Here is a 25171-nt window from a genome sequence, read left to right as displayed (position 1 = left end):
ATTCTTTTTTTTCTTTATTCTGCTCTGCAGTAGTTATTTCCACTATTTTATCTTCCAGGTCACTTATTTGTTCTTCTGCCCCAGTTATTCTGCTATTGATTCCTTCTAGAGAATTTTTAATTTCATTTATTGTGTTTTTCATCATTGTTTCTTTGCTCTTTAGTTCTAGGTCCTTGTTAAACGTTTCTTGTATTTTCTCCATTGTATTTCCAAGATTTTGGATCATCTTTACTATCATTTTTCTGAAATCTTTTTCAGGTAGACTGCCTATTTCCTCTTCATTTGTTTGGTCTGGTGGGTTTTTACTTTGCTCCTTCATCTGCTGTTTGTCTTTCTTCTCATTTTGCTTAACTTACTGTCTTTGGGGTCTCCCTTTTGCAGGCTGCATGTTCATAGTTCCCGTTGTTTTTGGTGTCTGCCCCCAGTGGCTAAGGTTGGTTCAGTGGGTTGTGTAGGCTTCCTTTTGGAGGGGACTAGTGCCTGTGTTGTGGTGGATGAGGCTGGATCTTGTTTTTCTGGTGGGCAGGACTGGTCCGGTGGTGTGTTTTGGGGTGTCTGTGGGCTTATTATGATTTTAGGCAGCCTCTCTGCTAATGGGTGGGGTTGTGTTCCTGTCTTGCTAGTTGTTTGGCATAGGGTGTCCGGCACTGTAGCTTGCTGGTCATTGAGTGGAGTTGGGTCTTAGTGTTGAGATGGAGATCTCTGGGAGAGCTTTCGCCATTTGATATTAAATGGAGCCGGGAGGTCCCTGGTGGACCAATGTCTTGAACTCGGCTCTTCCACCTCAGAGGCACAGGCCTGACACCCGGTCAGAGCACCAAGACCCTTTTGGGAAGTCTGAGGTCTTCTGCCAGCATTCAGTAGGTGTTCTGTAGCAGTTGTTCCACATGTAGAGGTATTTCTGATGTATTTGTGGGGAGGAAGGTGGTCTCCACCTCTTACTCCTCCACCATCTTGAAGGCCTCCCCAGGATCTCTTGTCTAGTGCTTGTTCTTTTTCATACTATCCCATTCTTGTTTTGTGAATACAATATAGTTTCTTTTTTTTGAAGATATTTAGGTTTTTTTCCCCTTTCATTCTCTGCTTGTCTGTTTCCTTTGGATTTCCCCCCCTTTTTCTAATTTGGAGTCTTTCACCAAGTGTTTTTGATGGGTGGTGGTCTTCATTGCAGGCTCATTGAGTGTTTAGCCAAACTTTTCACTAGGGTCTTTTTTTTTTTTCCTATACAACCTTTTATTCAGGTGACCAAGTAGTTAATCACAGTTATAAATAATGTACAAATTAAGAATTTCCCTTACTCATGAACTTTATGGGTGAGTAAACTTTTTCTCCTTTGGGGGCTGTTGTTTTCTCTGCCTGGATTCAAGAAGTTTACAACTCTTAACAGCCTGTGTGCATTTAAATGTTTGCAGCTTCAGTGTGCTGTTTCTATCAATCACCCTAAAGAAAACACACACAGTTCTTTCCACTGAGGAGGTGGTAAGGGGCCACATTTTTTGTGACCCGGAGCCCTAACTTTTGAACCTGATGCTGAAGAAACCGTGTTGTGTCTGCAGCGCTGATGACTCAGGGAACATTTCAGTGAAGAGTTGTTCCTGGTTTATTGTACTGTTTTGTTTCTCTCTGTGGAGCTGGTTTCTATCATCCAGGATACTGGACACAGGGGGTTGTGGGTGGGTGGTTGAGACTGGTTAAGGGGCCCCCACACTAGGGTCTTTTAATTGCCAGTATTTGGAGGCAAAAGTGTGGTAAAATTATCACCTGCAGTAACATGGAAGACAGAAAATGTACCTAATACCTTCATGGCATTGGGTGAGATTTTGAGGCAGAATTTTGAAAGAATAAGCTGGCTGCTATTCACTGCAATTTATAAGGTACTCTAAGACAAGCTCAAAAATAAGGAAGTGGTAATACAAATATTATTGAGAGGGAATATAGAGCCTAGACTGGAAAATGAAATTGTTTTTCACCAAATCAAATGTTTGATCATTAAATATAACCTTAGGACAAAGAACAAATCCAGGGTATTGCCATTATGATGGCCTCAAGTAAAAGACCAAGTAAGGTCTAACTATACGCTCATTTTGTACAACCTCTGAAGGAGTTAAAGAGATGCCTTTCAGCTGAATCAAAGGGCTACTAGAAAGATTAAGGAAATTAGAAAAGCGATATATTCAATACATATACATTTCTACAAACTAAGCCATGAGTACTTTGAGTGTCTCGGGCCAAACTAGTTAGTGAATGTTTCTCTAATCCTCTTCTGCTGGTCTTCCAGACCTTTATTTCCCCAGCAACTTCCATATTTGGGTGAACCCCAATTCCTTTATTAAACCTCTTCATTCATGTATTACTTTAATGAATCTGCTTTCCTCACCAAATACAGACTAAACCACCTGGCTTCTCTAGAAAAGAGAGCCTCAGGCAAAAATTAAATCTATTACTTTATTAGAAGGGGCAATCCAGGCTGGTGAGAGTAAGGAAGTAAGGCTAGCAGAGACTGGGAGCAAATGCAAATTGATAAATTACTGTATAGCATTTGGTTTCTGTTTCATGAAAAGCCGTGAAGAGACACTGCTGCTAATTTGGTAAGTACAGTTGTTTAGCTACATGGTACATCTCTGGGCAGGAGGGTGAAAAACTATGCCTCAAAATAGTCCATGAGAAGGGAGAGGAATTTGTCTGATGGCTTCTTCTAGTCCATTGATCCAAGTTTTCCAGACAGTTAACTTCACTGCTCTTCCAGATTGCATCATCTAGCCCTTTTGATAATCACTGGGGAAACCCTGTGGCATGATGCTTCCTTGAGTCCAGAAGCGTTGGGATGGGCCAGAGATTCTGAGCACGTGGCTAGTTGACCTCAGGCAGAAGAATCACTCCAGCCTGCTAGTAGTGTGTCACTATGTAGGGTGGTAGCTATGGCAAAGTGGTTGGTGGTCTAGGAAACAGTGGGGCCAAGAATGTGAGAAGGCACTTGAGGAAGGTGTGTCTGATACTATATCCAAAGATGAGATATCTATGGGCACAATAATGCTGTATAATAATAGCTATAAAGCTTCAGAGGCATAACAATGGACATCCCTTGCTAACAAATCTGGAATCAGATAGGTGTCAGTTAGGTGGTTCTGCTGATCTTGGCTGGGATGGTTCACATACCTGGGGTTTGACTGGCTATCAGCCAATCGAAGACAGGATTTAGCTGGGGTGACCAGGGTAACCTGGCTCTGCTTCATGCATGTCTCACCCTCAAGGAGGCTAACCAAGACATGTATGTGTTTATGGTGACAGCAGTAGCACAAGAGTAAGTGGCAATACACCAGATGTTTGCAAATACATATGGCCCAGAAAGTACTTGAGAATGTACTTCAAAGGAGCATGAAAAAAAGAATACAGGGAGGAGTAAAAAACTACTGTCATTTTTACAGTCTTTCATACCAAAGAAAAACAAGACAAGTACAGACAATTCATTGTTCAAACAGGTATTATTATTACTTGGGGGGAAAAACTTAAGATTTTTCTGGCCTTAGTTATAAATTAGGCTCTTATGGAGCATATGGGTCATCTTTCTTAAGACAGCTGTAAGATAGGGGCAAATGAGTTCTTTTTTTCCCCCTCTCCCTTTTAACAATTATATTTTGTTGGTTTGGAGAGCCAGTTAAATGGCAATAGATTTTGGCTCAGGAAAGTTCAAATTTAGCCCAGAGAAATCCAACCCAACTTGAGCCCTGCTTAAATCAATTCAGGCCTTCTTCTGTTCCCAAGGTCAAGTTCTAAACATGAAGAAATCCATTTTAATTCCATTCTTGAAAAATAACTGCTAGCCAGTTATTGCCTATTAACTAATAGGCAAGTCAGCTTGTTTATTTGGCTAAGAGTATGGGACTAATAATGTTCAAACCTTATATAATCTATATTCCTTTTAACGAAAAGCATAATAAAATGGTGACCTCACTGAACCAAATCAGAAGTCCTAGATTCTAGATAAGGTTCTACCACTAATTAGTTGTGTGACCTTATAGGCAAGTTACTTAATCTCTTTAGGCCTCAACTGCCACATACATATTAATCAGGGACTGCTCTAAATTACAATGTTTCAAATGTTCTATTTCCACAGTATGTTAGCAGGCATTACTTATTCAAATAAGTTTAAGAAATACTAACTAAAATAAAGTTCAAAATGTTTATTTCAGGACTTTTCAGCACTTTCATTTTGTGCCTTTTGAATCTCTAACAGGGGAATATAAGGTGCAGCAAACAAATTTTACCAATAACTCATTTATTCATAAAAACACGTGTCCCACTGAGTATACTTTGGGAAATGTACTGTTATTTCTAGCACCCACATGGGTGAAATTTATCAGTCAGTGTCCCAGAAAGAGGGCAACTTCAAATGGGGACATTTGAGAAAAATATAATAAAATTACTATTTACAAAGGTAAAGGCAGGGTTTAGGAAAACCAGCAAGGTACACTGACCTACGCTGGGGCTATTAATACCCTGGATTCATTACGATATAAGTGAAAAGGGGTAAATGGAGGGAGCATGGGCCTGAAGTTAACTGGAATAACTGCTGGGAAAGGGATGCCTGATAGGATGACCTTCAGTCGAAGGACACACCCAACCCATGGTGACCTGGCAGGAAAGGAGCAAGGGAAATAAATAAACAATTTCATTTTCCTTTCAACCTCCAATCTCCTACGGTGCTTCCATTTGCTGATCCCAAGCAAAAGCCAGTGGTCAAGGGGACCTACCTCACAGAGCAGAGAGCAGAATGGGAAAGAGTGGAGGGTGGATCCAGAGGGCAAACAGAAGCTATTCAGCACAGTAGGGTTCCATTCACAAGCAGCTAGATTAGATGATTAAATGATGTCCTCAGGACTCAGTCTTTTTATCTCTCCACTCTGCTTTCTTTTGCTGGCTTCATTCTAAGGCAAGTTCTTGCCACCTGCAGCAGAGATGTCACCAGTAGCTCTAGGATTATATACATCATGCTTATTTCACAATTTCATAAAATAATAAAAAGAGTAAACACATTTATAGCACTTAGTATATGCCAGGTGCTGTTGAAAGCCCCTTAGATACATTAATTCAGTTAAACCTCACCATAATCCTAAAATAGCTACTGTATTACCATCTCTTCAGAAATGAAGAAACTGACAAATGACTGGTAGGTGAAAAAAGAAAGCTGAGACTTAGATTTAGACAGTCTAGCTCTAGAGTCTGTGCTTTTAACCACTGCTTTTTGAAAAATAAACCCTATCTCCTAGAGCATCCATATCACTTATCAAGAAGGATGTTGGGACATGTGCTCATCCCTGGATCAATCACTAGGCACTTTGCTTGCTAAACCGGGTCATATGTCCATCCCTATGATAGGACATGATTGCTAGCAATTTCTCCCTAAAAAAGATGCCAGGCAGATGAAAAAAGCAACAAATGTCCACCAGAGACAGTGTGGACTTAAGAAGAAATAGCCCTATGGGACTGGAGCTACATTTCTAGTTCTGCCCATGTTTGCCATTAACCTTAAACAAATTACTTGAGGAGATTCTGTGAGTATAGGTGGAAAGATATGAAGATCTCTAAACAAATATCTAATTATATCTAATTACATATATATAAATACAACACGTTATTATATTAAAATATGGTAATAAAATTGAGATATGCCAAATTTGAGCAAATAACTTCTGAAATGAATTTTTCGGTCAACACTATCTCTGAAAACTCCCTTAGAAATAACTTCATTTTAAAAAACATGAAGTAAAATAAATAAAACCTTATTTTTTCAAGTGGTCTTACAGACATTATACAGAAATATTTCCTAGGAATAAACAAAGCACAGTTATAATTTTATTGATTTTAGCAAAATAAAATTACATTAAGTGACTTCCTAAAAACTAATGGGTAAGTTTTCTTGTTTCCTTGCCTCCAGGGCATTTGGCATTCTTTACCAACTGGTGCATAAAAGAGTAGAAAAATAAAAGATTATCATATTGTCCTTTGTATTTCTCTTTTAAAATATCAGTATGATAATCTACCAGAAAGTAGTAAATGGCTTCAATTGTGGAAAGGAAGGTATCTGGCTTTCCTTTTTGATGGCGCCAAAAGCAAGTTTTTCTTGTTTTCAACTCAACTTGTAGCAACCCTGCCAAAAACAAATAAGAGAAGTATAAATATTTCCTGTTAACCACAGGATGTGGTACAATAATAATTTCCCTTAATTACTTTAAGGATTTTCTTTAAATTCCTTCAATCCCAATTCCAAATAGGATATTTTCTCAAATGCATTAAGGTATATACGGAAGCAATATAAAACACAGGATGAAATCTTATCCATGACAGTTATCTATAAGTCTTGGACCTGTAGCAAATGGGTTAAAAGTAGTTAACATTTAAGATGTTCAACTCTTTCTGTCTTCTACTTGCCAGTGTCTTTTTTGACTTTAATCTGTGACAGGACTAAATTCACCAATTTTCAGAAGAGTTTCATTTCCTTGATAAACTGACATTTAAAATATTGTTCTGAAATTCACTGAGACCAGGTAGGCAGGTTAATGGTCCTTAATACTGTTAAAACTACTTCTGGATTATCACTTTTTGGCTATATGTTCATGAACAGAGTACCTAGAGCTGTTTCATTAGCTGTCACATCTGTGTTTCAGAGACTCAATAACACAGTCAGCTAATGCCTTGCTCCTGTATATTTAAAGAGGAAGTGACTCATGAAATCATACAATAGTACTCTCATCTCTTACAACTCAGATGTCAACATACAAACCTAGAATGCTTTTAGTACCTTAGACCAATACTCAGACTCACATTATATTTAGTTTGCAAATACTTTCTAAAAATCGTATTTTATTTTAAAGTGAGAAAGAAAAGTGAAGAAGGTAATATCAAAATTGGCCCACTGACCCAGACTAGGAACCTCTGAGTCATCAATGATTTCCTACTATCACGCCTCACTTTAACCTAACAGCTACCTAAGAAATGTGGCAGAGAATGACAAGAAATAAATAATATAAAAACATACCAAGATATTAAGAGATATGAAGGATCAAATATATATCTAATAGGAGTTCTGTGGGAGACAGCAAAGAGAATGGAGGAGAGATAGCATTTAAAGAGATAATGCCTATGACTGTTTCAGAAACTATTTTAAAAAATGCAAAGTCACAGATACATGACATAATGTATCTCAAGGAGGATAAATACAAAGAAATCAGAGCAGAGATCCTTCTTATAGTAGTGTAACTGCAAAAGAGCAAGACTAAAGAGAATATTTTAAAAGTAGCCATTGAAAACAGACAGATCATATACCAAAGAAAGGTAATCAAAATGACAGGAGAGGGACTTCCCTGGTGGCACAGTGGTTGAGAGTCTGCCTGCCAATGCAGGGGACACAGGTTAGATCCCTGGCCCAGGAAGATCCCACATGCCGCGAAGCAACTAAGCCCGTGCGCCACAACTACTGAGACTGCGCTCTAGAGCCTGTGAGCCACAACTACTGAGCCCACGTGACACAACTACTGAGCCCATGCACCACACCTACTGAAGCCTGCACACCTACAGCCTGTGCTCTGTAACAAGAGAAGCCACTGCAGTGAGAAGCCCGCACACCACAACGAAGAGTAGCACCCGCTCACCGCCAACTAGAGAAAGCCCACTTGCAGCAACAAAGACCCAACACAGCCAAAAATAAAAATTAATTAGTTAAAAAAAAAAAATGACAGGAGACTTTTTATTAGGAACAATAAAATATTGAAGACTCTGGAATAAAATCTTCAAAGTGCCAAGAGGAAATAACTGGCAACCTAAAATTACCTACCCAGCAGAACTATACATCAAGAACAGGAGTGAAAAATATTAATAGACAAACAAAAATATGCCAATAAACATATGCCAACTGGAGATCCAATGGAAGGAATTTCTAGATGTATTTCAGAAAAAACAGTCTGAGTTATAAGAATGGTGAGCAAAGAAAATGGTAAACATCTATGCAAATCCAAAGAAATGATGCCAGTATTAAAGGAAAACAATAATAGTATCTAATTTGTGGCCTGAAAATAAATGACGGAACAAAAAATAATGAAGAAAATAACAATAACTAGGAGGGGGATGAATCAAGCTTAAGTGTATTAAGCCCTTACAGTGTTCAATAGGAGAGGTAAAATGTTGTTTGACTGAATTTTTTTAAGTTACATGTGCATAGTATAATTCCCTAAAAGAACAAAAATAGGAATATTAAAAAATGGAATATGAAAAATAAAAACTCAATCAATCAAAGAAAAGCCAGGAAAAGAAAAAAGTAGTAAAGAGCAAGACAAATAAAAATAAAATTAAGATGATAGAAATAGGTCCAAATAAATCAATACTCACAGCAAATATAAACTGACTAAACCTGCCATTTAAAAGACAATGATTATCAGATTGAAATACAACAGGGATGACCTCCACAAGGCTTCCATTCAATACTGCACTGGAGGTCTTAGTGAACACAGTAATACAAAAATAATAAATTAATTAGATGCACAAGAACTGAAAAGGAAGAAACACATCTGACATACACAGAAAATATTTTTTACATCTATGAACAAATTATTATAAATATCTTGGGGTAGAGAGGATTTTTAAAAGACACAAAAGTGGTAAACATGAAAGACTGATAAATTCTACACTAAGAATTTCAGTTCCTCAAAAGATAAAGAAATTTAAAAGAGGAGCCACAAACTGCAAGAAGATATTTCAAACATTATTATCTATACTCTAGAATATATAAAGAATTCACACAAATCAATAAGAAAAGAAAAACAAAACACTAGAAAGATGGACATAGATATTTCATAGAACAGGACATGTGTATGGCCAAATAAGCAAACAAAATGATGCTCAATCCAGTTAGTAATTAGAGAAAGGCAAATTATCAATACAATGAGATACCACTTTATACCCACTCTATTGGCAAAAATCAAACATTTGGCAAGACAATGGTAGGAGGGATTATGATCGATGGGAACTCTTACACATTAATTATGGGAGTATAAATTTGTATACCCACACTTTGGAAAACAGGTGGCATTGTCTCGGAAAACTGAACATTCTTATATGTAACAACAGAGCAATTCCACTTCTAGGTACGTTTCCTAGAGGAAGCTTGCACATGTGCAAGAATGTTCATAGTAGCACTGTGTGTAACAGCAAAAACTAGAAATAATTCAATTGTGTCACCAACAGGAGACTGAATAAACTGTAGTATATTCACACAATCAGATATTACAAAGCAGTGAAAATGAATAAACTATAGCTATAAATTTAGAAACAAGTTAAAAAAAAAAAAAATTAGAAACAAAATGGTAAGTTTACAATGTGAGTCCTGAGAAAACCACATACAGGTCAAAAAAAGCAAAACTAAATAATAATTTAATCTAAAAAGAGCAAATCTTTTTTTAATTGAAGTATGCCATATGATATTATATGTTACAAGTGTCCAATATTGTGATTCATAATTTTTAAAGGTTATACTCCATTTATAGTTATTATAAAATATTGGTTATATTCCCTGTGTTTTACAATATATCCTTGTAGCTTATTTTATACTTAATAGTTTGTATCTCTTACTCCCCTATCCCTCTATTGTCCCTCCCCCCCTTCCCTCTCCCCACTGGTAACCATCGGTTTGTTCTCTGAGTCTGCTTCTCTTTTGTTATACTCACTAGTTTGTTGTATTTTTTAGATTCCGCATATAAGTGATATCATACAGTATTTGTCTTTCCCTGTCTGCCTTATTTCCCTTAGCATAATGCCCTCCAAGTCCATCCATGTCACTGCAAATAGCAAAATTTCATTCTTTTTTATGGCTGAGTAGTAGTCTATTGTGTGTGTATGTTTGTGTGTGTTTATGTGTGTATATATATATATATATATATATATACATACATGCCACATATTCTTTATCCATTCATCTGTTGATGGACACTTGGGTTGCTTCCATATCTTGGCAATTGTAAATAATGCTGCTATGAACACTGGGGTGCATATGTCTTTCAATTAGTGTTTTTAGTTTTTTTAAAATATATACCCAGGAGTGGAATTGTTGGATCATATGGTAGTTCAATTTTTAGTTTTTTGAGAAACCTCCACTGTTTTCCATAGTGGCTGCACCAATTTACATTCCCACTAGCAGTGCACGAGGGTTCCCTTTTCTCCACATCCTCACCAACATTTGTTATTTGTGTTCTTTTTGATGATAGCCATTCTGACAGGTGTGAGGTGATATCTCATTGTGGTTTTGGTTTGTATTTCCCTAATGACTAGCATCACTTCATGTGCCTGTTGGCCATCTGTACTACCTCTTTGGAAAAATGTCCATTCAGTTCTTCCGTCCATTTTTTAATCAGATTATTTGCTTTTTCATGCGATGAGCTGTTTATATATGTTGGATATCACTCCCTTATCAGTCATATCATTTGCAAATATTTTCTTCCATTCAGTAGGTTGTCTTTTCATTTTGTTGATGGTTTCCTCTGTTGTATAAAACCTTTAAGTTTAATTATGTCCCATTTATTTATTTTTGCTTTTATTTCCTTTGCTTTAGGAGATGGATCCAAAAAAATATTGCTCTGATTTATGTCAAAGAGTGTTCTGCCTATGTTTTCCTTTATTAAAGTATCTGGTCTTACATTTAAGTCTTTAATCCATTTTGAGTTTATTTTTATATACGGTGTTAGAGGATGTTCTAATTTCATTCTTTTACATGTAGCTCTCCAGTTTTCTCAGCACCCCTTATTGAGTGATGAATGCTAGTTTTAACAATTTTGACTCCTTCTCCAACAAAAAGAAACCATCCTTCCCCACTGCATTCCCCCAAGCCTTTCTATGGTGGATCTTCAAGGATGTTACGCCATTTTTCACTTGTAGGCTTACATTTTATGATTAAATTAGGCACTCAAACTTCAAATGTTTTATTTTGACAGCAGTAAAACATCCACAGCTCTCTGTCTGTAAAGTCTGGCAAAACAGTATGTTACATTGTTAAGGGGATTCTTAATCTCAACATTCATAATAAGATAACAGAAACAAACATTCCAATACACTACATTTGAGGGTTTAAACTGAGGTTTAGAGTTGGTTTGTTCAGCTTAATCCTATCAAATGATAAAACGTTTTAAAACCTAATGGCAATGATTTATAACAAAAAAGGGCTGTTTCTTGTGGAAGTAACTTGGCTTATCTGGAAACTGGTATTTCACATATGTAGAGATTATAAATATGCCAAGCCCTAAATATTTCCTGTGGTGCAATGAGGAGCCAGAAGAGGCAGGGGGTGAAATAGGGCACGCAGAGAAGACTGACTCTAGAAATCCATTTACTTCATGATTTTGAAGGATTTAAGAAATCCCTTTTAAAATTCTGATGTAGCACAGAATTGAAATATATGATACTTTCTATGTGATCTGAGAAATAGAAATTTTTTGTACAAATGTGATTTGAAGCCTTAAGCACAACGGCTGGAAACATTTGAATTGTACCTCAATAGTTCCTTTTACAATTTTTTCAAGTGTTATCACTTATGTTCTTCACTTGACCTTTTCAATTACCATATAAAATAATTTAAAGGAAAGGCTCAGGAAAATCTTCAAACTGAGGAGTAACTTGCTGCTGTAACCATACAAGGTAACGTGGCAGGCAGTACTCCAAAGAGCGGGACTTTAGGGTTTCATCTATTAAACATTAGCAACAACGCTGCAAATCTTATGCTCGGTCATCTTTCTCTGTCTCTGTCTCTCTCTCATACACACACACACACACACACACACACACACACACACATTTCTTTGTCTCTACCTCTCTGCCTATCTGTCACACACACATACACCCAAGCACACAGAATTAGAATGACAAAGCAATCTTTCTAACATGTATGCTGTTTTCAAGAGGTATAAACTATATAAATTAAGCTAGTTAAATCCAGCATTGTCGCTCACTTTAGCTTGGGACTAATTATCACAGGATTCCAAAAAGTGTCATAAACTTTCTTTTCTAGAGGATGGATATTTTTAACAATTGCCTGGGAGAAGCTCTCCCAGTTTGAAACTGTTTTGGAAACTGCCTAATACCAACTGGGTAGCTCTTTTGCTTTCTAATCATACATGGTACACAAATAAAGCCATCAAAGAGCTAGAAATAAACCTAAAGTTTTTAGAGAAACTACTGAAAAAGACTGAAGAACTGAGTAAGGTGCAAGGGAACAAGACAAGTAATGTCCTTCATGTTACTAGTTGTGTTATTGGGCAAGTAAAGCAACTTTTTAAAAACATTATTATTAGACACTAAGCTTTTCACTCTAAGAGAAAAAGATACAAACATAAAACAAAAGAAAGTAATGTTAAATCTGAATTGGAACTATCCATGTGAACTCATAATATATATCTATTTATTTCTTTTGGCTCTGTCCACTGAAGCAATGACATCCAAGCAGTAATAAATTTACCAGATCTTGGTTTCTAATACCATTCCCCACTAAAAGGACCACAGCTCCTTCAAATAATTAATTCTAGATCTGGGGCAGGAAAAAAGTACAAGTGAACTTGGGCCATCCTGTTGTAACAGAAATACTAATGAGGCCATGCCACAAAGGACTTGAAGGGCTCCCAATAGCAAAATTTTAGACAATTTGGGCATCAAAAAGAATACAATCATGATACATTATAATACACTGAATTAAAAGGAAATCCATAAGACCACAGTGATCTCAAAAAGGGGTTGGGAGACAGAGAGAAAAAAAGAAGAGAGGGGAAAAAAGAAAAGCTCTTCTTTACATAAGAATGCCAGCTAACAAATGTAGAAGAAATAATAATATTAAAATTTCATCATTTTGTAATCCATAATGTAATTACTGATTTAGGCAACAGTCATCAATAAATACCAAAACCACTCAGTAAAAAGCAGTTGGGAAATAGTTCACAATCTTAAAGCATCACCCCACAGATTACTACTAATTTCAATGAAGAAAATAACCTTTATAATGGAGTAATTTGGCAATCACCACTTTAATCAAGGAATTAAAGTTATCAGCAGTAATGGAACAACTTACATTATATCCTCCTGATCTGATGTATACAACCTGAGCTATGAATAGGGTAACCATATAATTAATCAGCCAAACAGCTTCATTTCCGAGAGTGAAAGGGGATGCTATTAATAATTATATCAAAACAATAGATATAAACTGGAATTGTCATGGACAACCCTGTATTTATCCTTATCTGAAGTATCCTTGCAAAAATATTTAAACTGAATCCAATATTGAAACATTCAGACAATTGACCTATCCTCTTCACACAAGTCTAAGTCATGAAAAACAAAAACAGGGGACTGTTCTACATTAAAAGAGACTAAAGAGACATAATAACCAAATGCAATTTGAGTTTACATGCTGCATCAGAGGAAAAGAGCTACAACAGATATTTTGGGGTTAATTAGGGAAATATGAATATGGACTGCATATTAGATATCACAGAACTTTTGTTAATTTTCTTAGAGTGATAACGGTATAGTGATTATGCAATTATTCTTAAAAGTTGTACACTTAGGTATTCAAAGGTGATGTATTGCAAAGCCTGCAACTTACTTTCAAATGGTTCAACCACAAACATATATGATATCTAAGTACACAAACATACATATAACAGAGGAGGAAAAATAAAGCAAATGTGGCAAAATGTATGTGTATTCAATGCAACTCTTCTTGCAATACATCTGTAGGTTTGAAGTTCTTTGAAATGAAAGTTGGGGGACGGAACAATCAAAAACATGCAACATTCTTTTTCTTACCTTGCAGTCTCTCATCAGTGAATATTTTGTTTGTTTGGTTCCAGGTGCTATCTATGAATACAATTTTTTTCAGTGTTGTGTCTTTGCACTTGCTGTCATTCAAATCCTGTTCTTCAGTTTTCTTGCGTTTAATGAATGGCTTGTCAAGGTCATCATTTTTGCCTCCAACATTATTTTGAATCTTTTCTTGGAGATGAAAAGAAATTTCTTTCACTGAAACAGACTTAGGTCCAGGAAAAACAAGTGCAACCTAAAGCAAAGAAGCTTAAGTTAGTACTGTGCTATTATGATCTTTAAAATTAATAAATTCTGACTTAAAACTTTAAGAGGAAAACATATGTTGAGTATCTGAGAAACAAGCATTAGGTTCTATTATATGTGCCTCTTTAATATATATGGTAAATTTTTTGGCTCTTCCCTAGTAATTTGTAATCATAATATACTACCTAGAATTATTTCTGTACTTCAAAATAAGTTATTCACCTATTGAGAGAAGCTCAGTTAACTGTACCTTAAATCAAAAAACTAAATTCTATAATATTTCATAAGATAAAAGGCAAAGTATGGGGTACTTTGTAAAAGAACCATTGAAAAGTGCTCAATAATTAAATACCATTTTCAGCTATATAATAAGCAACGATAAAACAAATGATACAGCCAATGCTGGTGAGGAAATGGTGTAATAGGCCTTTACAGCCATTACTGACATCAGGTTTAAATAGTATAACTCTTTGTGAAAGCAATTTGGCAATTTAAGTCAAGAGTCTTGAAATGTTCATACCCTTTGGTCAAATAATTTCACATAGGGGAATTTATCTTAATAAAATAATTCTAAACACACACATACTCACAATACCCAGAATATTTGTTAAAGTATATTTATTACAGTGAAAAACTAAAACTAAAGAAATCTAACTTTCAAGGAATAATTCAGTAAATTATGGCACCTCCTTTCTTTCAGCATGTTTTTACTGAGACCTTATATACTGTACTGTATATCCAAAGTATAAAAACTCCTGCCACAAAGCAGGCATCCAGTAAATATCTGTTAAATGAACAAATGTTGATAGCATCACGGATGTTATCTTCCATACGTTTCTCTATTTCCCAAGTTTTCTTGAATGAAAATGTATCATTTTTAATACGAAAAAATAAATATTAAAATAAACTTTTAAATCTTGAATTTATAAACTTCGACATTATAAAAGTTTTTCAGACATTCACGATGCATGCCTACATTTCCCCCATACCCAGTAAGCAAAGTCCAGGGCTTCTTAGTTTTCTTGGACTATAAGCATGTCACATCTTTTTATATTACCTAGCACTGTGTTCTATTTAATTGACATAGATGATAACCTAGCTGACCAGAGAAGGAAATACAAATATATTCCTAGATCCGAAACTCATATATTATTTACAAACACAACTTTCTATAAACTCAACCAAAAAATATAAATATATTGATAGGAAAGGACAAACTTACCAAGTTCTTCCTTGAACAAATGAATGTATTTTTAATTTTGCTTCCAAATTAACCATACCAACAAATGTTCCCCCAAGAGACCTAAAAGGGTTTATGTGCTTCTTTCAGAAGTATTCAAGCCCTAGTTTTTTGAGATCTATTGCAACATCACTTTTCAACAAGACCAGTTGTCACTAACGTAACCATTTCAACTATGTGAAAACCCATTAAGAATCTAGAAATGAGCAACGAAGGCCTCTGAGTAGCCAAAAGAAATATTACAAAGGCCATGTACTAATGCTTTTAATTTAGAGAGAATTTCTAAAAATCCTTCTACCTTAGTCTGTCTCTTCTTCTTCTGGAGAAATTCCAACAACATTTGTAATCTGGTTTCTCAGTTTGTATCAAATTAGACTATCTATGTGTAGTATAGGCAGGAGAATGGAGAGGAGAGAAAAGTAAAAGCAGGCCTAGTAGTATTGGCAAAGAGTAAAAACCTGAAGAAATAATGCAGACAAACAATAAAAAGTAGAAAGACAGACTCAAAAAAGCTCAACATCTAGGATCATTTGATCTTTGAAGACAATGATGAAGTAAACTGTGCGTTGTTTACTGCTATATAAGATTTAACCCTAGATCACTAAACAAAATATTAAATTCTGTTCAAGTAAGTCCAGAAAGGCAATGGGGTTTAAAATTCATTTTTTGATTCAATGTGAAAAGTTGTAAAAAAAAAATAAGCTGCCTACTTCATGGTCCTTTTCTTCATATTCTGGAATACAAGGATATGTATAAATATTCACAAATTCAGGTGCTAAGAGTTTTGCATGTACAGCAGTGCTTTTGCCGTCTGTTTCATTTGGATGTTTAATGATGTCAATCTTCAATGGAAGCTAAAATTTAAAGAAAAAAGACAAATGAACAAAACAAATATAAAAATTCTAATTTTTACGTTAACAAAAATGGTCTTTAAAGCTTAAATAGCAAGCTCACACTAAGATCCTATAAATACACTTATGGATTGAAAAGTCATACTTTTCTATAACAAATACTAAGAATGGTAACAGTCATAAAGGAAACACAAATTTATTCCTCAATATTGTTAATCATGTACTAGAACAACTATTTTCAACTCATTTCACATAGAATCTTCTCTTATAGCAATGTTCCAATGTCACTTTCATTTAAATCACATTGGCACTGAGTCATATTCTTTGCATTTCAATATCTGTGCCAAGAACATTTTTTATAATTCCTATAAACTTTTAGGTCTATTAATTTTACAGTATATTAAAAGGAAACATAAGTTTGGGCAAAAGCTTTAGATCTAAAACTCAAGCTAAAATTTTGTTCCTTAAACATCTTCTGAGGTCAAAGGTATTATCTTTTATTTTAACATCATGATTCTCAGCATAATTAACAGCACAAGTGAAATTAATTATTAACTGGAAAAAACAGTAACAGAATGCTTCTAGGAGGTACACTCTTTATATAAGAAAGAACTCTCTTCAAAATCATTTTGCCTATTTTCCTTAAGATTTCATTATTTAATTACTATGAACTATGTCCTGTCTCTATGCAAAAATAATATTATCTGCAAATTTCTTGAGTTAGATTTTTCTATTATTTCACTGACTTGTTTGGTTTAGTTTTCTGTATAATGCTTGTACAAGTCCTGCATTCAGCCATGATTATGAAAATAGAAGACAAGTCATATCTCCATTATATATAAGAAACTCTCTGAGATGGATTCTTTGCTGTAGAAGTCAAATGACTTATTTGTTATGATAAGCATTCTTCCAGCTCCCATCCCACACTAAAAGGCAAGAATCTAGGCATTTACCCTGGGGCACATAGCTATTTTACCCCGGTTACAAAATAGTTACAAAACTATTTTTCTTGTTTTTCAAAACAGCTTTATTAAAGAGATAAAATTGATACAATAAACTAAACATATTTAAAGTGTACAATCTAATGAGTTTTAACATGTTACACCTTTGCACTCATCACCACAATGAAGATAATGAACAAATCCATCACCCCCAAAAGTCTTCCTGTGCCTCCCTCCTTCCCCTTTTCCCCATCAACTACCACCCACAGTCCTTAGACAACCATTGATCTGCTACCACTATAGGTTAGTTTGTATTTTCTAGAACTTTGTATAAATGAAATCATAAAATATGTACTCTTTTCATCTGCTTTCATTTAGAATAATTATTGTGAGATTCATCCATGCTGTGTGTATCATTAACTCCAGAACTATTTTTTAAAGGGGCAGTTGCTGTATGCTACTAGATGACCCCAACGGTACATAGTTTATCTTTCAGGATGATTATATGGAAAGAGGACAGTATATACCCTAGAAGGGCCATAAATATCCCAAATAGTTTTCAACCTAGGGTTTCAAACCCCATGTCTCCTACCCTCCCACTTAGGCCTAGTGATCATTTATAAGTTGGAGCCAATTGCTTCAAATCATCAAACCAACTTCTAGTTACAGAAAATCTGCCATCTAAGTAGGCAGTTCACAAACGATTTTACATCAGTCTACCTCTGGCTGAACTCTACATCAGACTTTCCTCATGATGCTCAGTCCCAGCTGATACTACATTCCCTTTCCCCAGTGTCTCTCAGTACCAGCTCAGCATTATCTTAGCCCAAGTAAGGTAGGAAAGAGGAAAGAAGAAAAAGAAAGCAGGTCATGACAAAGTATTCTAATACTAATGAAACTGACTTTCTAATACGGCTGATGAGGATAGCTGAAAATTCCAAAGGTAATCACCAACATTTCTGATCAGCTGGCTATCTCTGAAGGACATCATTTAAATCAAAAATGCAGGACTGAATGTTATTAATGTATTTTACAAATCATGAACCTAGCTATTATGGACTTAACATCTACAAGTTTAAAACAATTATGCAAAATTTGTGCTCAAGAAGTATTTCTGGGTGCCAGTCTAGGTATCTTTAGTTACCCCTGAGTAAGCCTGAGAGTTATGATACTATGAAACAAAAGGCCGGACACGGGTCAAATCATGGAAATAGGTAAATATATTTTTGTGCTCTAGTTCACACATTTTAAGGGAAGATACATCTTAAATAATGACAGGGTGCAGAGTAATACCACTAGAGTTGACCAGACTGAGTTCAAGTAGAGATGTTCTGTTTTCAAACATTTAAAGAAGATCAATCTGTTCTCTAACATCTATGTTTCCTATAAGAGATTTACCACAAATCTTTCTGCCCAAATTTATCAAAATGCCATTAGCAGAAAAACCTAAGCCTTTTTCCATGTGATTATCAACTTTCCCAAAGAGAGTCTTCTCAATTCTAGGACTCTAATAGAGCTGAAACTTTCTTTTATCTTATGGTTTTTTTTTCTCCTTTTTTAAAAAAAAACCAAGAGCACCTTTTACCTTTGCTTTGTCACGACATTTAAAAAATTATACTCTGCATTAAAAAGATACATATTTATGAATTTTATCCCTAGACTAAAATTTATAGCTTGGGAGGTACTTACTCATTATATAGTCATCTTCCCTTCCCAAGCAGGCTATCTAAAAGCAAATGCTAAACAATTTGTAAAAATAAAAATAAAGTAGAAATTAGAAAGAAAATTTTGTAGAGTTTTTATTACTACTAATAGTAATAGTATTTTAGTATTTATATTAACATACAAAATTTTATTTCTGGCAATGAAAATAAAACACTTCAGAAAACTCTGCACCATCCAGTAGGCCATTTAGAGTTGATCAAACTCTTGGCATAGTGTTTTGAGTCATTTTGATTAAATAGTGGACATCAGACCACTGATTTGAAAAATAATCCTCAATTATTAAATTCCTATGAAAACATTAGCTCTGCCAATATATTATTAACTTTTATTATTCTGATCTTCAATCCTTTTGAACAAAATATATCTTAAGATAAAACTTTTAATGGGATGTTTTCTATATGTGGCTATGACATAAATAGAAGATGAAATGATTCTGTGTATACCTCCAAAACTATACTTCAAAATGTAATATTCTTATAAGATAATGGCAACTTAAAAAGAATTATTGTCCTCAGGCTCTCAGTTTTTCTGAGGTAACTGTGAAGTTGATTGGATTCCATTCTTACTTATTCTTGCCAGTAAACTTTCCAATAGCCTATAAGAGTGATCTGAGACCCCTAAGCAGACCATGGACTTGCCAAGGTGACATGTAGGCTAAACTACAATTCAAGTAACAAAATATGAGTGTTAAAGTATTTTTCTTACTTGAAAATTTAAATGAACCTTAAAATCACTACATTAAATATCTTTAAATATAGTTACAACTTATTTTCTTACTGGCAAGTTCTAATGAGTCCATGTGTAGATTTGGTCTCTTTAAAGCCCTAACAGGCAGCAGTCAAATTTCATACACTATTTGATTTACTCCTAAAGTTCAGGTCACTGTTAGGCAAGTTAACATACACATAATAAATTTTTTGATTACGTAGACATGATGGTCTACAGACCTTTTATCTACTCAAAAATAGTCTTGGTAAGCAACAAGTATAAGGGAAGCAATCAATTCAAATCAATTTTTAAAATCTGGCTTAAAATCACAACAATTATAACACAGCCCAATGAGTAGGTCTTAGTCTTTTCAATTTTAGTTTTGTTTAGTTTTGGTCACTGACATGTGCTCCATCTCCACGTACAGGATGGGGCTAAACTCATGATTTTGCCTAAGCAAAAATCAACCCTAGTTCCTTCAGGATATGTTTTCTCAAAGGGTAGTCCAAGGCCCTTGAGGTAGTTTTTGAGGCTCCTTCATGCAGTCTGTAAACTTGTCTCTTGTAGTATTCAAGTTTATACCACGTTTTTTCCTATGTAGTAAATGAATTATAATCATTAATTTAAAAAAGTAACTGATTTCATTAAAAACAAGAGCATTCATCTCAGATTCAAGTGTTTTGGCAATGTGTGCCTCTTTTTCTAGAGACGAGGAAAAAAAATATAGGTTTACCAGTCTACAGGATTAAACTTGCTATTAATATAATTCATTTTCATAATGATATCATTTATCAAGCTTATCAGTTATATTAGAGTAGGTATACATAAGATGTGTTTTTAAAATCTATTTTCCTACGTCCAAACAATTAAATTTCTCACCAACCTTCACACGTGGTATCTGTTCAATAGGTACATTCTCAACTGGGACATAACACGTATAGCAGTAGAACATTCTTGAACCACCACACTTGAGACATTTTGATCTTCCATTTTGCTGAGCTTTTTGAAGAACTTCTTGAGATGCTAAGCATAAGTTTTGAAGAGGATCTTCTGCAGCTATGGATGTAGTTTGTGACTGTTGTATTTCCACAAATTTTGAATTATCTTCTTCCCTTTCTTTGAGAAATATAGGTGTGTTGAGAGACATTTTTCATTCAAACCAAAGTTTAACTTTTATTTCTAAAACACATATCATAGATGCACTGAAAAAAAAAGTGGGGGGCAAAATAAAAAACAGAAAACATTTTACTCACTGTTTCTACCAAAAAAAATTACTCAATTTAATTCACAACTGTGTGCTGTTTTTAGTATTTATTAACAAACGTTAATAAGTTTTTTAAACCACTAAATTAGCATGCTTTAAAATATAAAATTAAAAAGCAATAAATTCAAAACAATAAATTACCCTTTTAAGCTATTCCCTCCGTAAAAATAGGAAGGCTCTTGCCTAGAAAAATTATTTCAAATATAAAGTTTAGGTATGAACGATCTATTTTTCAGTGACTATTTTTGTTCCAGAAACAGTAATTTTGTTTATCAGGAATGTAATGTTTTAATGTTAGTATCAGCCAGGAGAGTATTCAACCCTGTAAGCTCTGACTTTCAATTAATATTACATGATATCACATCTCAGTCTGAATGCTAATGAAAATACAAGGTTCCAGTGAAATCAGTAAAATTTAGTTGGTTATGTTCTAAAAGATGTAGTCTTCTCCAACATAAATTAAAACACATAAAAATATAACTAAACATCCATTAAAATGAGAGGCATTCATTACCAATTATAACTTGTAAAATATCCCAAAAGGTGAAATAGATGACTATATATAAAGATATATGCATATATATAAAGATTAAAGTGTAATCTTATAAATGTTAAAATTTTACAGAGTAACATCAATGTTCACCCACTCTAAGAATTCACACTGCTTTTCAAAAATATATACCATTCAGATTCTTCAGTTCTAGAGGTAAAATAGTAATTTTCCCACTTAAATATTTCCTTCAAAGAAGGATGATGGCTGCCAAAACTGTTATTCAAATATTTTGTAAGCACAATATACTTCGAGGGAGAAAAGAGACTGGGGCCCTTTTGATTTGATATGCATTCCAAAGCTGTAAAATGATTCTCATATTCTAAAGCCTTATGGCATTGTGGTGTTTAACTATGAGACTCCAGGCACTTTGAGTACAAACACTGACAGGAGAAACGCTGTGACTGCAACAGAAAACTTTCTGTGGTCTCCCAAATAGAAAGTGAACAGAGTCCAGTGGAACATAATATACAACATAATTTACTGACAAGAAGTTAGTGATACTAATTTAATTAATCATCAGGAGCTTTTTATAGATTGTAAATCGCAGGGAGCTTAAGACCCAAATAAGGAAGTACAAAGAAAAAAGATGCTAGTCATCGAAGGAAAAGTAAAATATACTTGCCAAATTTACCCAAGGGGAAAGCCAAAATACAATAAATATTTTTGACGTGTACTGATTAGGTACAGGTTTACATTTTGGGTTGCTCAGAGAAAGTGATATTTGAAAATGATGATCCAACCCCTTCTCCTTGCCTCACAAATGGAAAACATTATCTGACCTCCACTCCAAATCATCTACCTAAAAATGGCTTTTATCTTTGTCAATATGCCCTCAATGACTGGGAAAGTGCAGGACATTAAGCTGCCACCTTTTCTTGAGGCTCAGATCCTTTTAACATTGCATGACAGTCTTCGACCTTATCTCTAGGAAAATGAACTTAGAGACACAATATTTTGCACACAATTTCAGGTGGTTTGCAGATTTCTAGAGTCCATCTACAAATCTGGGTAAAGAAATCTTGCCTAAGATCAAAAATTCATTCTAGGGCTTCCCTGGTGGCACGGTGGTTGAGAATCTGCCTGCTAATGCAGGGGACACGGGTTCGACCCCTGGTCTGGGAAGATCCCACATGCCGCGGAGCAACTGGGCCCGTGAGCCACAACTGCTGAGCCTATGCGTCTGGAGCCTGTGCTCCGCAACAAGAGAGGCCACGATAGTGAGAGGCCCGCGCACTGCGATGAAGAGTGGCCCCCGCTTGCCGCAACTAGAGGAAGCCCTAGCACAGAAACGAAGACCCAACACAGCCAAAAAAATAAATAAATAAAACTCTACCATGAATGTAATATTAAAAAAAAAAAAAAAAATCATTCTAAGGACAGGAGCAGCCTTAAAAGACTGGGAAGAGATCCTATTAGTCTCCAGAAATCGGAGCTACAAATCCTTTGTTGGCCAACAAAAGGTCAGCTCTCACAAGCCAACAGGTCTCATCACCACACTTAGGAAGTTAATTGATACCTAAATCCTCTTGGTTTGGGTTTGTTCTGGTGTTGCCTGAGGTTCTTAAAAACATTTTTAGGCTAAGTCTTGGGTTATCCAGGTCATGGGGCTCAACCTAAAAAAGAAATTGGAGTGGTCTAATTCAACCTGACTCCATTTCTCTGGGTATTCCAGTAGCTATGTAGGGGTTTGCATGTGCTGCCATACCAGGCCTACTGGGGAAGTATGCAGTCCCCAAGGGTGTCGTGAAAGTCAATGTGGTTGCCTGACATTCAATGAAAAACTGCTGGTGAGTTTTTCTAGAGCCCCAAAGTGCATTCCTCCTGAGATGCCTCAGAAATATCCCCCTATATTTCACTTGGACTTCCATCCATATAACTAAATGAATATCAGCAAAGCCTTATATGAAATGTCCTTCCTCTACAAAAATCAGACAACACAAATACCTTAAGACAGTGAAAGGGAAGTGCCTATGGCTCCCCGCCTTGCCCCGCCTACACACTCTCACCTATGGCTGAGGTGGCTACACAGAAGAGGCGGGCAGTTCCAAGTGAGGGAAGGTTCCCTCCAAAGGTCTCTAAAACCATATGACCAGGATATCTGTCCTGACCTAATCAACAGCCTGTCTCTAATTTGTACAAATCATTTGTTGCAAACATGATGATTCAGAACTTTCAAGACATACTTGTTAACATCAAATATGTGTGGGAAATACAAGTGAAGTGGTGGGGGTTACTGAGAAAACATTAAAAAACTTTATTCCTAAGAAATTAACAGATATTTTTACCTTGATGGTTCACCCATCATTCTGCAACCTGGGTTGAAAACAAATTAATTTTTTTCTCCTTCTACCCTCTTTACCCCCCAACTTAATTACTCTATCAAGTTGTATCAGTTCCACCTTGCACATAATCCTCTATTTTTAGTCTCAAAGTCAGGACTCTAGATGGCCCATGGCAATCTCTTACACCTCTTTACTTTCATGCACTTATTACTAGTTCCACATACTTAAGGAAAAATGTACTTTAATTTGGAGTTATCTTTTAGTGAAACTATCCCTCCTAGCAGTCAGCTCTCCAAGAGCAGAATTCTTTACGGATCTGTCCTATTCCTATGTCTTAGGGCAGCATGAGGAATTCAACAAATACTTGTTAACTAAATCAAAACCATTCTGAAAAAGAAGTATCCACTATGCACCTGCTACTGAAGTATCTGACAAACCTTTATGGGCCATCTGCAGCATGGCAGAATTAGCAGCCTGGCAGATTTTTTTTTTTTTTTTTTTCTAAAATAAAAATGGAAAAGGCTCCTAGCTACAAGTTGACTCACTTCCCAATGGAACATTATATAAAACTCCCCTATCCTGTACTTTGGACCAATTCAGTACTAGATAAAACCCACTTCAATGTTTTTCCCCCTATTTTTAAGAACCTGGTCACATATGTACAGGTCCAACATCCATGTTTAAAAACCCAAGGTACCAACTTTTTCATACAGGTTAACAGCACCCTCCATACACACCACCCAACATGTGGTAGAAAGACTGTCTTGCCTTACTTTTTCATGGTACATTGGGGCTCCGACAGAAGTAATTCTTAAAATATTGTGGTTTCGAGCAGCGATTTTATCATCCAACTTCGTGGAACTGGCAGCTTGCAGTGTTAATATACTTCCTGACTTATCCTACATTCCCCCCAAATAATTCAGACATAAGGAACAGCCTCTTTGCTTATTATGTAATCATAACCTTAAAATTTTAAATACATTGCATGGCACACTATGTCTGTACTAAGTTTCTCCTTCCCTGATAACCAATGCCCCACAAACCACTCCAAACACTAAAAAATAAAGAATAGGGTTCCTAGGGGACTAACTTTGCCTGGACAGACTTTTCTCGGGGTGGAATGCACTGAAAAAAAATTTTTTTAGGGAAAATTTGGGCACCCTTTTCCCAGAGGGCCCGCAAGATCTTAAAAATGCAAGCGCCCGCGCAGAAACCAGGTCCCCGCTCACAAAGCGACACCCGGCACGACCTCCGGCAGGGCCCGGCCAAGGAGCGTCCACTCCCGCAGCTGCCGGGCTCCGGCCAGACGGCTGGTCCCCACAGAGGCGAGGAGACCCAAACGAGGGATCTCGGTGGCACTCACACCTGCACAACCTGCGGGTCCTCGCACGGCTCCACGCGTCTTCCGCTCCGCCCAGGACCGCTGCGCGCGCACGGCCCTCGTCCCGCCGGGCGCGGCGGAGCGCTTTCCGGGCGACACCGGAGGGAGGAGCCCAGCCGTTGCTAAGGC

The 25171-nt window shown here is 35.9% G+C and overlaps 1 protein-coding gene across 3 annotated transcripts; it reads right to left on the bottom strand.

Moving 5' to 3' along the window:
• On the bottom strand, positions 1 to 25144 carry DTWD1 (DTW domain containing 1). 3 transcript variants are annotated; one of them, XM_082387979.1, is made up of 6 exons: positions 25027 to 25144; positions 20446 to 20764; positions 16048 to 16191; positions 13837 to 14086; positions 6042 to 6148; positions 1 to 4945 (listed from the first exon to the last, which is right to left on the bottom strand). In XM_082387979.1, the coding sequence occupies exons 2-6, from the start codon at positions 20707 to 20709 to the stop codon at positions 4889 to 4891; spliced, it is 822 nt and encodes a 273-aa protein (XP_082244105.1). In that variant the 5' UTR covers positions 20710 to 20764; positions 25027 to 25144; the 3' UTR covers positions 1 to 4888. The 3 variants fall into 3 exon arrangements, with proteins under 3 accessions (XP_082244105.1, XP_082244104.1, XP_082244103.1); XM_082387978.1 differs by lacking the exon at positions 25027 to 25144 and adding an exon at positions 24435 to 25018; XM_082387977.1 differs by lacking the exon at positions 25027 to 25144 and adding an exon at positions 24435 to 25018 and having other exon boundaries at positions 1 to 6148.
• Between the last annotated feature and the right edge of the window lie 27 nt (positions 25145 to 25171).

Source organism: Balaenoptera borealis (assembly GCF_965194805.1).
Source record: "Balaenoptera borealis genome assembly, chromosome: 3".
In the NCBI taxonomy this organism is placed as follows: domain Eukaryota; kingdom Metazoa; phylum Chordata; class Mammalia; order Artiodactyla; family Balaenopteridae; genus Balaenoptera; species Balaenoptera borealis.
This window is presented reverse-complemented; position numbering and strand designations above follow the sequence as displayed.